The sequence below is a fragment of the Montipora foliosa genome, chromosome 2 (assembly GCF_036669935.1).
Source record: "Montipora foliosa isolate CH-2021 chromosome 2, ASM3666993v2, whole genome shotgun sequence".
Classification (NCBI taxonomy): Eukaryota; Metazoa; Cnidaria; class Anthozoa; order Scleractinia; family Acroporidae; genus Montipora; species Montipora foliosa.
This window is the reverse complement of record NC_090870.1, coordinates 58,368,555-58,381,054: the sequence shown is the minus strand read 5'-3', so window position 1 is coordinate 58,381,054 and position 12,500 is coordinate 58,368,555. Positions and strand designations below refer to the sequence as shown.

The window sequence follows — 12,500 nt, the reverse complement described above, 5'->3', positions numbered from 1 at the left end:
ATAGAAAACAATAAAAATGATATCAATAATAAAACTTAATGACAATGCATGGAATGAATATGTGCATATGGGGAGTGTGCATGGAAATTCTAAAAAAAAAAAAGACACAGACACCTAAATTAAGAATACAGGACAATGCAAAAGTAAGTTGACAGTCTTGACTCGATCCTCGCGAGAATTGAGAATTCAGAATCGAGTCGAGGATCGAGACTAGATTCACCTGAAATCAAACAATCCTCGACACTCAATTCTTGCAAAATCAAGAAGCAATGCTTAATCTTCAATAATTATTATGTATTGCATGCTTGTTTAAGCAATAGAGGACGTTTTCTGCATTTCCATAGCCTCATTTAAAAACGAGGAGGAGCTGGAAGAATTCAAGACAGTTATGCACCAGTCATTTGAAACCCCCGCCGCCCCCCATTCGAGCCTTAGCGGGGGATTGCGGGGACTTTCACCTCATATACACTCCATTTTGGTTCCCCGGTAGGCGGGGAATTTGCTGGAAGTCACGGTCTTCGCATTCCCTACTGGGGGAATTAAGCGGGGCAGTCACTCCTTGGTCAGCGGTCTTCATTTTCGCGCCTCATAGTAATTTTGCACACATTATTGTCGCTTTCTTGACAAACTCGATCGTGGATTCCGGTTAATTTTTTCACATTTTGCAGAGCATATTAGCCATTACTCTAAATAATGGTCATTATTTGGCATCACTCTCTTGCAAATATTCTTTATTCGTTATTGTGGAACGTGCATCTGGACAGGACTAATTTTCTCCTTTGATTTTATAATGACTGATCGACGATTAGCGCACATGAATTGTGTTAGGGTTCTGCACCCTTTGGTGAGTCGAATCAATTAACTTTTATAGTGAGGCGGATCACATTGTATGCAATAATCAAAATGAATTAGCTGAATCAGTTGAAACAATTTCAATTCCTGCTATTATTTGTGCGATTGACACTACTGTGATAGTTGCCCGTTGTGTTTCCTTGTCAATTTATCCAGAAGTACAATGTATCAATGAAACTACTACAATAAAGATATTTTGACATGCTCATTGTGCATTGAGGAGCCTTTGCAAGTTATTTGCTGGCGGCTGAAAGATCAATCTGTTTATTTCATGGCTGCCAACAGTGTCTTTTAACCAGTGTGTTTCGCTTGGCAATGATAAGTTGTTTTACAAAGGGAGTACCATGTGTTGAACAGTAGGGGTGGGGGAATGCACCACTCACTTTTGTCCCCGGGAACCGGGGACTTCACTCACTTTCACTTGCATAAAAAGTGAATGCCCCGCTTAAGCCCGAATGGGTGGGTGCGGAGCCGGGGTTTTAAATGACTGGTGCATTATGGAAACCCAAGACGCAGTCGAGGGTTAGCATAACTGTCAAGAATTCTCCCTACTCTCCCAATGCATTCAGTTTATAAAAATCTGGTAATTTTCCTGGGGGTGGGGGTATTTGATCACCTGAAATGGACCTACATGTATGATCGATGAGGCATTTGAACAGCTTTTTGGTCCAGGGAGGAGGGCATTTGAACAAAAAATTTCCAAAAATTCAAATGCCGGGGGGGGGGGGGGGGGGAAGATGTTGAAGCTTCACTTTGACTGGTACATCAATTACTTACAAGGTGTATCTTTCCCCTTGGAAACACAGCAACTAAATTAAAATTTGCTTTGACGAAAAACTCAAGTTTAAGACATCAAAGACACATACTAGGTAGATCTGCAATAAATTTCAATGCATCGACGTCGTCCTGGGTTAATTCATCAGAAAGACTCAAAAGAAAACCTTTGTAGTTTACGGCGACCAAAGGATTGCTTGGAAGACCACTCTCAGTTTGCATCGTTCTATCTCCTCCACTGGTCTGAATCTTTCTCACTAAATCTGCTCTTCCAATCTTTTCAAGCATGCTCTCTAAGTAGTCCAAATTTCCCGGTCGAATGAACATTTTGTGCCTCATGATCCTGAAAAGATCGCATGAGGTTTGTGCCTTTTCGAGCTCTGCAAGCGGAATTTTTCCGTGACACAGATGCTTCAAATTTTGAAGGTCATGCGCCCTCATTTCGTTAGAAAGCGAATACAAAATGGCATTTAACTCCCCCTCCGCCATCACGACCAATTGAAGATACTTAAGAGTGGACACCTGCCTTCGATCAAATCCGGAGCAAGTTAACACAGAACCTCCATAGCTTCGCCATCTTTTAGACACGAAAACATATGAGAAAGGACTGGGTATCAGAATTCTAAGAAATCCATTTCCGGTAGACGCCCATTTTCAGGTCATTTCCATTTCCGGATCGACAACATTTCCAGGTTTTCTTTTCGTTTCTGCGAAATAATAAGAGTGAGACAACGAAGGTTTAAAATTTTTAACATCCTTTAATTTTAACATCAGATCGACATTGCTGTTGGATCATAAGATAACAATAACAACAGCAGAACTAAAGTAATCGGCTTCAAAGAAAGCATCAGAAATAAAGCAAATTGTATTTCTGCAAGAAGACCAGCAAATTCAAAATGACTATTACTAGTATATCAATATTTCGCAATTCTTAATGCTTGTGACTAGGCTTTTTCCCCTCTTTTGTGATAAAACGGAAGTGTTCAACCCTTTTCTGATGAAACGGAAATGACACTGACCTAGGGAGTAAACTTCCTTCCTGTTGAACTTTGTTCTACAACAAGATGACGTAAACTTTCGTCCCATAAGTCCCCGCGCACGGTGTCGATCTCTCTTTCCAATATTTTTGTCAGCCTCCAGCCGAAGCTACCTGGAGTTGTATAAAAGTTCCCATTACTTTCTGTGAAATGGTAGGATTTTGATTAAAAGAACGTTTTTTATTGTTAATATGATGAGTAAACTTTATACATTTGATGGTTGTTCGTTATAAAACGTCAAGATGGGGGTGATATTTCGAGATTCAGATCATTTGATTATTCTGAAAGTTTTAATCTGTTGATACAGGGATTCGTCAAAGTTATCAAGAACAAAGCGTACTTTAAGCGTTTCCAGGTCAAATTCAGGAGAAGACGAGGTCACTGTTATATTTCAGTGTTGATGAATTATTTTTACTGTCTTATGAAGCTTTCATTTCACGTGACGGTTTATCTTGTCTCTTCTAGAGGGCAAAACCGATTATTACGCCCGAAAACGTCTAGTGACCCAGGATAAGAACAAGTACAACACTCCCAAGTACCGTTTTGTTGTTCGTTCTACAAACAAGGACATTGTTTGTCAGGTTAGAAATTTACCACTCTCTTAATTCCTAGTTCTAAGGATGAATTCAGATACAGTGGAACCTCCATTCAATGAACACCCACGGGACCAGGGCAAGTGTCCCCTGAATAGAGGTGTCCCAGAGGAGGGGTTCCACTGTAGGAAGATGTGGACTGGCTGATATTCGAAAATATTATTCAAGGTCAGGGCTAAATCAAAAGATACTGTTGCATAAACGAATGTTGTCCAGTTTCACTGTGGGGAAACAATCTGCAGGAACAAAATGAGCAAAACGGGAGGAAATCCTTTTTTTAATACACTTAATCCATTGGCCCCTGGGAGTGAGAGTTACTATCAAAATCACTAGAGTGGTAAATCTGCCATTAGAATTCTTAAATGTGGGTTCCAAAAAACTTATCACGTGATCTGCAAAAGAAGGCGTCACATGGCATAAAAAAGTTGCCACATGGTTCGTGTATAATGTAAAGCGCGTCGGCGGTCATGGCATTCAACAAAAAACACTTTTTTTCGATCATGTGACATTATTTGTCGGATCACATGACAATTTGTTTAAGATCATGTGTTTAGATTCAAATTGCTTCATGTCAGTGGTTTAAGCAGTCAAACACTTTTCCCTCTCCATTAATGCATTCCGACTCGCATGCCAAAGAAAACCACTGAAAACCACTCTTCAATATAGCAGAAAGTGAGGTCATCCTGGTAAATGTTAGCTTGTGTTTAGGGGTTGCTTTCTCATTCTCTAAGCATACATTTGGCGTAAGGTTTTTAAAAGAAAAATAGGTTTTCTCAAGTGTTAAATTTACTCTCCAATGGGAAACGGGTGAGTGTTAATGTCGAGCCCTGGTATGAGTGTTGAGCTTTTCGCTTAAGGTGTTCCATGGGTGAACAAAAAAAAAAATTCTATTTCCAAACATTTTAAATTCTGCGGTAAGCAGTTGTACTATGTAATACTTCAATCCATTTTGGAGAGTGAAATTTTGAAGTGGAAAGTAAATTTTGAATCCTACTCTCCAAAGTGAAAAGTGGTGTCAAAAGTTTGTGTCAAGCCCGAGAACGCATGTTTTATGAGTCAAATGAGTCAATGAGTCATGAGTCAATGGACTCAGTCAATATAGCAATAATTTATTGATTAAGCCTTTAGAAGCCCTTGTTTCAGTGATTGGGACTAAGCACTCTCTAAAATGTAAGCTTTCATTTTATGGTTTAATTAACTGCACTAACTTGTTGACTCATTGACTCATTGTCTCATAAATACTTGACACTCGTCAAGCCCTGCATGCAGTCACACTGCATATTTAAGTTTGATAAAAAGCATCGTATAAATTGACTTTCATTTTACAGATTCCTATCACTGTGAAAAAAATGTGTTTGAATGAAGAATTTTACATGAAAATAAGTAAAGAATAAATGCACTGCTGATTTACAACACTTTTCTTTCTTTTGCCTTAAGGTCTTCAATTTTTTGCCAAAAAAACCAGTTGCAAAGCGAAGCCAATTTTGTGGCAGAGATTGCGCAATTGTTTGCGAACTGAATTAGCAGCTACAATGTAACTGATCTTTGAGAGGGATAACTATTTTAATATTGTACATGTACTACCATTACTGTTTTGATTTGTTAGTTGAAAAACGTATCATTTAGATTATGTACTCTTTTACAGGTAGCGTATGCCAAGATTGAGGGGGATGTGATCATTTGTGCAGCCTATTCACATGAACTTCCCCGCTATGGCATCAAGGTCGGGTTGACCAATTATTCAGCAGCTTACTGCACTGGCCTCCTACTTGCTCGTCGTGTAAGTAATGGAGTATTTTATGATCTTACTTTGAATACTTGGGTGTCATATTCTACCATAAGAAAATGTGCTGCAATGTAATTCCCTAACCTTTTACCATTTTGGTTTTATTTTTTCAATTTTGTTATGAAGGTTTTTTTATGAATTACATGTGTGGTACATGTAGTTGTCCGCGAAAAGGAAAATAAAATTGTGTTTGTGTTCTTTTTATGGCGCTGGAAGTTTACAGGTTAACAGTCAGCTGACTTTGATTCAAACACCTGGCTTCTCATCTGTCTTGTATATCCAAATAATAAAGAGCATATCTGCATTACAACTTGAAAAAATGTCTTTGTTAGTTGCTTACCAAACTGAAGCTCCATGAGATCTACCCAGGAGTAGAGGAAGTAAATGGTGAGGAGTACTATGTTGAAAGTGTGGAAGGATCTCCCGGTGCCTTTAGAGCCTTTTTGGATGTAGGTTTGGCAAGGACTAGCACTGGCGCAAGGGTATTTGGGGCCCTTAAAGGAGCAGTTGATGGTGGCATGGATATTCCACATAGGTTTGTTTTCAGTTATTAAATTTTCAGCATCACCGATGCAGTGTTTACAGTATTAAAAGGCGGGGTTTAATCAAGGGTGGCATTTATTTCAAAATCATCTTTCTTAAATCACTGACAACAATTACGGTAGATCATTTGTAAATATTATTTGAAACAGAAACATGTTTAAAGTCCCAGAAAAGGGTTTGCCTTGTTATACCGGCAAAATTCTTGGCCTTAACAAGGCAACTGCACAATGTGAAAATTCTGAAGAAAGAGTTGCAAAATGTGGCCACTTTGAACTCAAGAACATCTTCATGCACGAAAATAAATTTCTAAGGCTGGTTCAGATTACTGAGTTGTCTTCTGATTGGGTGCTGCATTTATGCGAGGGTGGCCGGGTGTTTATTGATACTTTCCTTCCATCTGCAGCATAAAATTGAGGGCAGTGTTTAATTGAGTAAAATACTACATGCGTGTATACTATAATGTCAAGATTCAAACCATGGCAGTGATATTAATGATCGATTGATTGATCAATAATCAATATACAGTCGAACCTCGATTATCCGGACCTCAATTATCCGGACTTTTTCTCTGGTCCCAATTTTGTCATGAATATTTATTAGTCATCATCAAGATCCCTAGCCATATTCTTTTTAAAACTACAGCGTTGAAAAGTAAAGTAAATGCGAGTTTGTTTCTCTTTCACAGCAAAAAGCAAAATAAAGCAGCGCTTGCACACGTCGTAACTAATGCAGAACTTTCGAATGAGTTCTGATTGGCTTAGAGTTGCTTTGTTTCTAAAGTGAAATTTCACGCTCTATTGGCTCATTCGGCAAACAAGCTACACTACATCACAAATGTTTATTCACGATCATCATGTCCTTGAAGTGTAAGCGATCCGTTCTTTCGATAAAAGAAAAACAGGCTATAATTTTGCGATTAGAGAAAGAAGAAAAAGGAACCAATTTGTCAGCTGAACATGCCGTTAGTAAACGGCAGATATCTGATATCCGCAAGAGCAAGGAAAAGATCATGGTGTTTGTCGACACATGTACAGGTATTCACAACGGACAGTGAAGTTGTAGACCATATTGTTTTCCAAACGATTAAATGTCGCTTTCTTAATGTAATCAGTTTTTGTTCCTCATTAATATTCATATTCTCGATTATCCGGACCCTCGATTATCTGGACTATTTCGTGTAGTCCCAATGAGTCCGGATAATCGAGGTTGGACTGTATCTGTTTATTATCAGGCCTTATTCAAGGGGGGTAGGGGGAGGAGGGTCAGGACATAGGGCAGACATTGCTCTCAAAGGTCCTTCTGTACCTGCAAACAACAAAATAATAATTATTTTTGTTGTTTGGAGGTATTATCTGGGGTATAGTTTTGTTATAGTTTAATTTTGTATTAATTTTGGTTCAAAATAATATGATTTTTCAAACAAGTTGGACTATTTTCAGCATTTTCCAGGTAGTTTTTGGACCTGCGAAAACAGTGAAAATTAAGGCTACATTTACCATTCTTTATGTTTATTGCCATTCTTTAACCACTTCGGTGGTGATTGCTCTTCAGAGTAAGAATCCAGTGAAATGAAATCTGTAAATTTGCTGAAGAGCGATTTATGCATATCATGATTTTGAGGACTGAAATCACAGCAATTCTGAGGTTTTTAATCCTATGCTCAATCTATGCAAAAAGTAATGAAAAGGCCCTTACCTTTGGCTTGCTCTCTAAAATGAGAGGGAAAAAAATGTGCTTTGCAATGTCTGCCTTGGTTTTTTCAGGGCAGATGCCATTTTGGCACATGCAGAAGCCTGAGATCCAGTGCAATGAAAATGTCCCAGGCGTTCTATGAGACTTCGATTGCATGTGCATAGGCAAACAGGTTAAAACGGTTGAAGTGCATCTTTACTTTGACTTTGAAAACTGAAGAGGATTTATCACATGTACTTTTTTCTTGAACTTCTTAAAGTTTTCAATTTTTGTCCAAACAGCGAATTGAGACGCAAGTAACCGGCCAAAGCTCTTTTAGCCAGCTACCGGCCATTTTTGACAGCCCTGGGTAAATTGTAATTTTTTAAAGATGACGACATTTTTTTTAATTTATGAGACATATTTTCGTGGTTACAAACATCATCATCAGTTACAATCTGTCTGAAAAACTGTAGGGGAATATAACAAGCAAGGGAAACCTGCATAATGAACTGTGATAAGGTGCTAGAAAAACGGTTCTTCAAACACTTTGTAACTGACGGTTATGTTTGTACGTAACATTCATACGTGTACATGTCTTATAACTTAAAAATGTCTTCATCTTTTTAAAAATTACCGTTTACTTTCTGCTCTCGGAGCGGACCATTTGTATCTTGGTAAGCTGTGGAATTTGATAAATGTGTTTTCCATGCTGAGATGTTACTTGAGGGATCCTGGATTCAGGCTGTCATTTAAAACAACGGTTGTTGTGTTCCGCAGCTCAAAGCGTTTTCCTGGCTATGACAGTGAGTCTAAGGAGTTCAATGCTGAAGTCCACCGAAACCACATCTTTGGCCAGCATGTTGCCAACTACATGAGGCTCTTGAAGGAAGAGGATGAGGAAGGATACAAGAGGCAGTTTTCTCAATACATCAAGAATGGCATAGAAGCTGATCAGGTGAGTGTTCCTGTGATGAGCTGTCAACAGACAGGTCAGATGAATTGCAACAAGCAACAATGCTGAGCAAAAATGGCATTTTCTTTGTAATGATGGTGTTAAAGGTAATAAATATTGATCCAACAAGTGTCCTCAGTGTCTGTGATACCACTGAATTACAGTACATTTTATGTAATCACTATTGCTCTCTCCATGGAGACCTTGTGTAATGTGTGTGTGTCCCCCTCTACCTTGTTGAGAGAGAGCTGTTCAAATGGATCCTTGATTGTTTTCTTAACATTTTGGCAATTGCAGAACTAAAGACATGTTTGGGATGACTAATGAAATTTTCAATAAGTGTACTCGAAACAGTTATTTAAAAGGGCAGATGCCCTGCAAAGCAATCTACATGTAAGTTTAGGAAATTGTATGAGTGAGTGCAAGTTGTGATTTGTGGGCACAAGTAAAGTTGAATGTTACCCATGCAATTTGAGAACTTTCAAGGCATCTTGAATGACCATAAATCATGAAGTGCACGAGAAAATCATAGTTTCCATGGCAACTTCTGCATTTCACTCTATAAGTTCTATTGCTTTCTTAAGTTATTTGTGTCCTATTCATTGACCAATCAGAAATGCAATATTCTGTTGAGTGTAGGTACAATCTCTGAACTTTTAGCTTTATCTTCCAAGTTATTACTGTTTTACAGTTCTTTCTTGTGATTTTTTTGCTAACTTCCTGCAGATAGAGGAACTGTACAAGAAGGCCCATGCTGCAATTCGAGAGAACCCTGAGGCCAAGCCTGCCCCCACAAGAGAAGTGCAACCCAAGAGGTAACTTGTCGCCGCTGATTTTACATTAAAAATTAATCAACAATCATCAAGACACCAAAGAAGTTATTAACAAGGCATCAAAATAACATACATGCAAAAAAATTAATGAACTAATTGAGAAACTAGCAAAACAAATCTACCTAATTATCAGAGATTAAAGTCATGAGTGTGGGGTTACATGTAGGTGCCCGAGAGGGTTAACGTGACACAACTGACAATCGAGCGCAACTATATGCAACGTTGAGCATGGGGGCCCCTGCACAACACCCCCTCCCCTCCCCCCCCCCCCCCCTGCTCCTTCTACCTCCTCCTCACATAAAAAAACGTGAGATCAACAAAGCAACAAGTCAACGAATTTATCAGTAAAATAGTTATCATCTTTGATCTGGAAACTTTTAAATTGTAATTTTTTATGGGGAATGTGATTTTGATGCTTTGCGCCGTCCGCTTTTGCTTTACTGAAAAATCGTAAAAATATCCCTACATTAAGAAGGTAGACACATGTACGGTGAAGTGGTTTTATTAGAAAAGTGCCTTGTTTTGACCATGAAATCCCCTTTTTATTTTTATTGCTAGTTAAGGGATACATGATACATACGAGTAGTAAGGATAAACTTGAATGTGTGGACTTTCTTGTCCAGGTTCAACCGCAAGAAGATGTCCAACCAACAGCGCAAGGCTCGTGTTGCTCAGAAGAAAGCATACTATTTGAAACAACAAGGAGAAGTTGAGGCTGACCAGGATGAGGAAGATGATGAAGAATAAACCACAAAGTGCAATATTGCAAAAATAAAAGCCAATGATTTGTGCATGTAGTGGTGCTTTTGCGAGGTTATTCGTATTCCCAGTATTGGGCTGGAACTAGCTTGCAATGGAGGCTGATGCGGGGGAATATATTAAAAAGTATTTGCATTTGAAAAGATTCTCCCGCATTAGCCTTCATTGCCAGCTACAAGCAATTGCAAAAAGGTTGAGACACTGCATCGAAAATTCACTTCTTCCTTAAACTCACCTTGCACTTCATAAGATAAGTCTTAACGCCCCTCTCTCCCCTCCCCCCTTTTTCAATGTTGATACCCTTTAGTTTGAATGGCAAATGTAGGGGGGAACAACTTTGCTTGGGGGGGGAGGGGGGTTGGGGATGCGTTGACTTGGATGACACGCATTGTACCGTTTATAACTGCGAGTGTCGCAACTCTTTTTGCAGTTGCTTGTAGTTCCAATCCAATACTGAGAATACGAATATGTTCTATTAAGGATGCAGGGTCCAGAATGGGAGCAAAACCGGAATTTCTGTCGACTAGTGTGCACGTTGGCAGGTTAATTAAACTTAAGGGACCTTGTTCTTTTGCCGTTTTACAAGAATCTTAACAACTAGCCACATTAACATAAGCCCATCGTTTCCTACTCTATCAGCTAAAACATCAGTACTGAAGATTGAAAGTGCATTGCACAATGAGCTATCTCTGAAATTTTGAGCGCAATTTACCAGATAATCTCTGAGTAATGACGCTTTGAAAATTATAAATTTTACAAAGAATGTATCGGCTTATTAGCGCTTTTGTCACCCAAGAATTTATCAGTTTTTGATGGCTAATAACTCGCTCGTTGTCAAAGCCAGAAGGCTTAAATTGGAAATTTTACGAATTTAAACACGTTCTTTTACCTTTTTAAGTCAATAGACCAATTTCGAGATATTAAAATTCAGTCCTAAACAAAGGGCATCATCTCGAGGCTCTGGGGAATAAACATTTATTCACCAGAGCCTCTAGATGATGGCTAATTTTTAAGACTTAATTTTAATATATCGAAATTGGTCTATTTGTGACAAGAATGATGCCTTTTATCAGCAAACTCGTGTGTTGACGAGACAAAATGTAAACAATGATTCGCCTCTAGATTTTCGTATCTAAACAGTTTGGCCGGATTATTTCAAAGCGGGGAGTTTTCACTGTGAAGAAAACCCTATGTTGTCATGGGGGAGTTTTCACTGTGAAGAAAACCCTATGTTGCCATGGAATAGGCCACTTTGGAAAATACCCCCCAAATGTTGCGTAAGCATTTTTCTTGTTTTCTCTTGGGACCAATGTAAGCTCCAAGAGAAACTGGAAACGATGCTTATGCAAAATTTGGGGGAACAAACAAAGAGTATTGTGGTATCTTCCGAAGTGGCCTATTTAAGTCGGCTTAGCGCCGAAAATACACGCCGACTGAGCCGTATCCTTGAGCATACAGTAACGCACCTTTAAACATTGTGCAACATTTTGTTGATCAGCTCAGCTGTTTGTTGAATCGTGCCGGCTGTCACCAGCTTTTGAGACTTGAAAAACATTGATTAACCCCCTCAACCAGAGTTAATAGAGGGAGACTGTCTCAACTGATGACAACTGTTCAAACGGAATAGACCTTGTCCTCGCTTTTGTTCCACAACGTTGGACTCGTTGAATGGCCTTGAACAAGAACTGCAACATTTTGTCGATCAACAAATAAGTTGAACTTCGTCAGTTAACGGTTTAAAACAAATCTTTCAACTTAACCATCATTTTTGTCCAGCACTCGCTACCTTTCCTTTACAACTGTTTTATCGTGCGGGAGCTCTTAACGCTTTCAACCTTTTTCAGACATCACCGGCAGGGCGGTTGCGAAAGTGGGAGAGAAACACGTGATGAAAGGCCCTAAGAGACGTCTGCCCGGGAGGCTAGTAAGGCAGCCTCATTTGCTGGAGAGAATGGGGAATGACCAAACTGCCCTCATTGCCGGCGAATGGGGTGCCATAGTTGTTCAACGTCCCAACCACTAACTCCAATCTCGATTCCTTATTTGTTTTGCAAGGAATTTCCATACGCTTCCTGCATTTTTCCATCAGCTCTAAAGAGAATCTTGACAAGACTGAGCAGCATCGAGGAATAAGCGACGCGATTTTTTCGTCTTTTATGACTGTTGACCATGTTAAAGAAACGACAACATAGAAAATATACGTACCAGAAGTTCTACCTACTTAATCGTAGTAAAGCAAGTACTGTACGAACTATTCTTGTAAAGCACAACAGACAGTGCATTAAAGTTGGAATTGGAATGGTATTGCTTGAGGGAAAACTTGCAGGGGTTGAACTGCAAGTGCCAAAGCTTAAATTGACGCTGTCCGCGGGTTCTAGGGTATGTTGGCTGCATACGCTTTCTGTCTTGTTCAGTATCCAATTCTCTTGCCATTATTGAGCTTCATAAGGGTATATTTTGTTCAAAGATCCACTAAAACGCCATTGCCGGTTAAGTTAATCGTTCTACTGTGTCCACCAGAGAAATCTACGCATTTCCCACTACCCTCTTGATCCTACGAAAATACGTGCAGAAGGCTCTATGCACAAAGACACCACTTAGCAGGGGAGTGACAGGCAAGACTTTTACCGACACGGAAAAAAATGAAAAAACGACGAAATGAAACGCAGATTCCGACTGGGTTTGCCATACTGGCAA

The 12,500-nt window shown here is 39.3% G+C and overlaps 2 protein-coding genes across 2 annotated transcripts in view; one reads left to right on the top strand and one right to left on the bottom strand.

Moving 5' to 3' along the window:
• Nucleotides 1–2,221, bottom strand: part of LOC137993683 (caspase-6-like) — a 13,085-nt gene extending 10,864 nt beyond the window's left edge. Inside the window, exon 1 of the mRNA XM_068839653.1 lies at nucleotides 1,719–2,221. Within this exon, the coding sequence (XP_068695754.1) occupies nucleotides 1,719–2,115 (397 nt within the window). The 5' untranslated portion in view covers nucleotides 2,116–2,221. The remainder of the gene's footprint in view (nucleotides 1–1,718) is intronic.
• A 506-nt stretch (nucleotides 2,222–2,727) lies between these two features.
• On the top strand, nucleotides 2,728–9,837 carry LOC137993682 (large ribosomal subunit protein uL18A-like). Its single transcript, XM_068839651.1, has 8 exons — nucleotides 2,728–2,816; nucleotides 2,971–3,040; nucleotides 3,129–3,244; nucleotides 4,902–5,036; nucleotides 5,375–5,577; nucleotides 8,037–8,214; nucleotides 8,938–9,026; nucleotides 9,668–9,837. Exons 1-8 carry the CDS (start codon nucleotides 2,814–2,816, stop codon nucleotides 9,789–9,791), a joined length of 918 nt encoding a protein of 305 aa, XP_068695752.1. The 5' UTR covers nucleotides 2,728–2,813; the 3' UTR covers nucleotides 9,792–9,837.
• Nucleotides 9,838–12,500: the final 2,663 nt, after the last annotated feature.

Coding starts and splice junctions, on each gene's coding strand:
- LOC137993682 (XM_068839651.1), top strand. Junction 3,041..3,128: donor CAAATTCAGGAGAAGACGAG/GTCACTGTTATA, acceptor TGTCTCTTCTAG/AGGGCAAAACCGATTATTAC. Junction 5,578..8,036: donor GGCATGGATATTCCACATAG/GTTTGTTTTCAG, acceptor TGTGTTCCGCAG/CTCAAAGCGTTTTCCTGGCT.